Consider the following 2,053-nt stretch of genomic DNA (forward strand, 5'->3'; position numbering starts at 1 on the left):
TTCAGTTCTAGTTCAGTTCTAGTTCAGTTCTAGTTCAGTTCTAGTTCAGTTCTAGTTCAGTTCTAGTTCAGTTCTAGTTCATTTCTAGTTCAGTTGTAGTTCAGTTCTTGTTCAGTTCTTGTTCAGTTCTAGTTCAGTTCTAGTTCAGTTCTAGTTCAGTTCTAGTTCAGTTCAAGTTCAGTTCTAGTTCAATTCTAGTTCAGTTCTAGTTCAGTTCTAGTTCAATTCTAGTTCAGTTCTAGTTCAGTTCTAGTTCAGTTCTAGTTCAGCTCTAGTTCAGTTGTAGTTCAGTTCTAGTTCAGTTCTAATTCAGTTCTAGTTCACTTCTAGTTCACTTCTAGTTTAGTTCTAGTTCAGTTCTAGTTCTGTGCCTAGTATAGATCTCAAATTGCTCTATCATTATTATCTCGATTGTATAACATTATACTGTTTACAAAGTTTGTAATTTGTCATTAAACTTTTCCCCCTTCTACACATCGTATAAAATGATTATTTGATACCAATTGCCCAGTCGTCTACACTTTATCTGTTGAATTAATTTCAAAGTATTACTTTTTATTTTTTTCATCTCTCTCTTTTTGTGTTATACGATCTACTAATAACACGTGATAGGTTACTACATTACCAACAATTCAATTATTGGATTTGTTCTAATTTATTTATTAAATTTTTTTTATGTAAAATTATCTATTAAATTAATAATAATTATTAATTCACCGACTGATTAACTGCTGTGTAAAAGTGAATAAAGAAAAATCTATTACAAATATAGCAGATAGAATTTCAATTATTAAAATGAGAAGGAGGGAGAGAGAGCAAAATGTATGTGGTTACAATGGCGTGTTGATTAGCGATCTTCAAGCATCGTGATAGGTTTTCCGAGGGGGAGGGGAAAAAGTAGTGGTAATATTAAAAATAATTAATAATAATTGGAAAAATGTGTTGTATTTAATGGTTCATTGTACCCTTTACGTAGAATTACGTGACAACTATTAATGAGAGTTTGCGTTAATCAAATCTAGATAATTTTAAATTAATTATATCGATTAAATTAATTTGGGCGATTGAATAAATATTGATCTAGGGCATGTTGAAGAGAAATTTTTTGTGAATTTATAAAAAAATAGAAATTACAAAATTTCTATATTTTTTTAAATTTTACTGTTTTTTATAAAAATAGTTGTTAATTTTTATTTTTAATCACAATAAAGTATTCCACAATCATGCGTTATAATTCTCAACTCTAAACAAACAAATAAATAAATAAATAAAACTTTAATTTGATGCCATGTGTTTGAATTGCAAAATTAAATAATAATAATAATAAAAAAAACATTATTTCAAAACCACAAAACTAAATCATTTTAAAGTTTATGAGAATAAATAAACAAAAGCAAAAGTTCTATGGGAATATTTTATTATTAAATTTAATAAATATTAATTTGATTTAAAATACAATTTGATTTATATTGTTTTTTTCTAAATTTATAAGATTGCTTTCTAAATACACAATTAGCTTATAATTAAAATAAAAAATTAAAATTATTTCAAGCGAAAAAATAATTTCACTTTTCACAGTTCATAATGAGTTTATATATATTCTTGGTTAAAAAAATTTTAATTTTAAATGGCGGTTTGGCTGTTTGAAGAAAAATTGTGAAAATACTTTGATGTTTGATTTTGTAGAAGAATATTGTATTTTTTTTATTATTTTTTAACTATAATTATTTTTAAAATAAAATTTTTCTTTTATTTTTAGATACGGCTGCTATGGATCCAATTTTTTACTCCCCATCAAATGGCATACCTTCTGAAAGTAAACTAGCAACTTATATGGTAAGTTGGGGAATTTTATTAATTTACAAATCTGATGAATACTTTAATTTACAAATCTGATGAATAAATCTAAACTTTGAGATACACTTTTAATGATTCAAAATGGATTTGAAAAACGACTTAATAGATAGATAGATAGATAGATAGATAGATAGATAGATAGATAGATAGATAGATAGATAGATAGATAGATAGATAGATAGATAGATAGATAGAT

General features: G+C 25.2%; 1 protein-coding gene across 12 annotated transcripts in view; it reads left to right on the forward strand.

Moving 5' to 3' along the window:
* Positions 1-2,053, forward strand: part of LOC111683365 (PAN2-PAN3 deadenylation complex subunit PAN3) — a 45,441-nt gene that overhangs the window by 34,075 nt on the left and 9,313 nt on the right. For all 12 annotated transcript variants that reach the window (XM_046951159.1, XM_046951160.1, XM_046951163.1 and 9 more), the window contains one exon: positions 1,760-1,836. In XM_046951159.1, the coding sequence (XP_046807115.1) occupies positions 1,760-1,836 (77 nt within the window). The remainder of the gene's footprint in view (positions 1-1,759; positions 1,837-2,053) is intronic.

This window comes from Lucilia cuprina, chromosome 5 (assembly GCF_022045245.1).
Source record: "Lucilia cuprina isolate Lc7/37 chromosome 5, ASM2204524v1, whole genome shotgun sequence".
Classification (NCBI taxonomy): domain Eukaryota; kingdom Metazoa; phylum Arthropoda; class Insecta; order Diptera; family Calliphoridae; genus Lucilia; species Lucilia cuprina.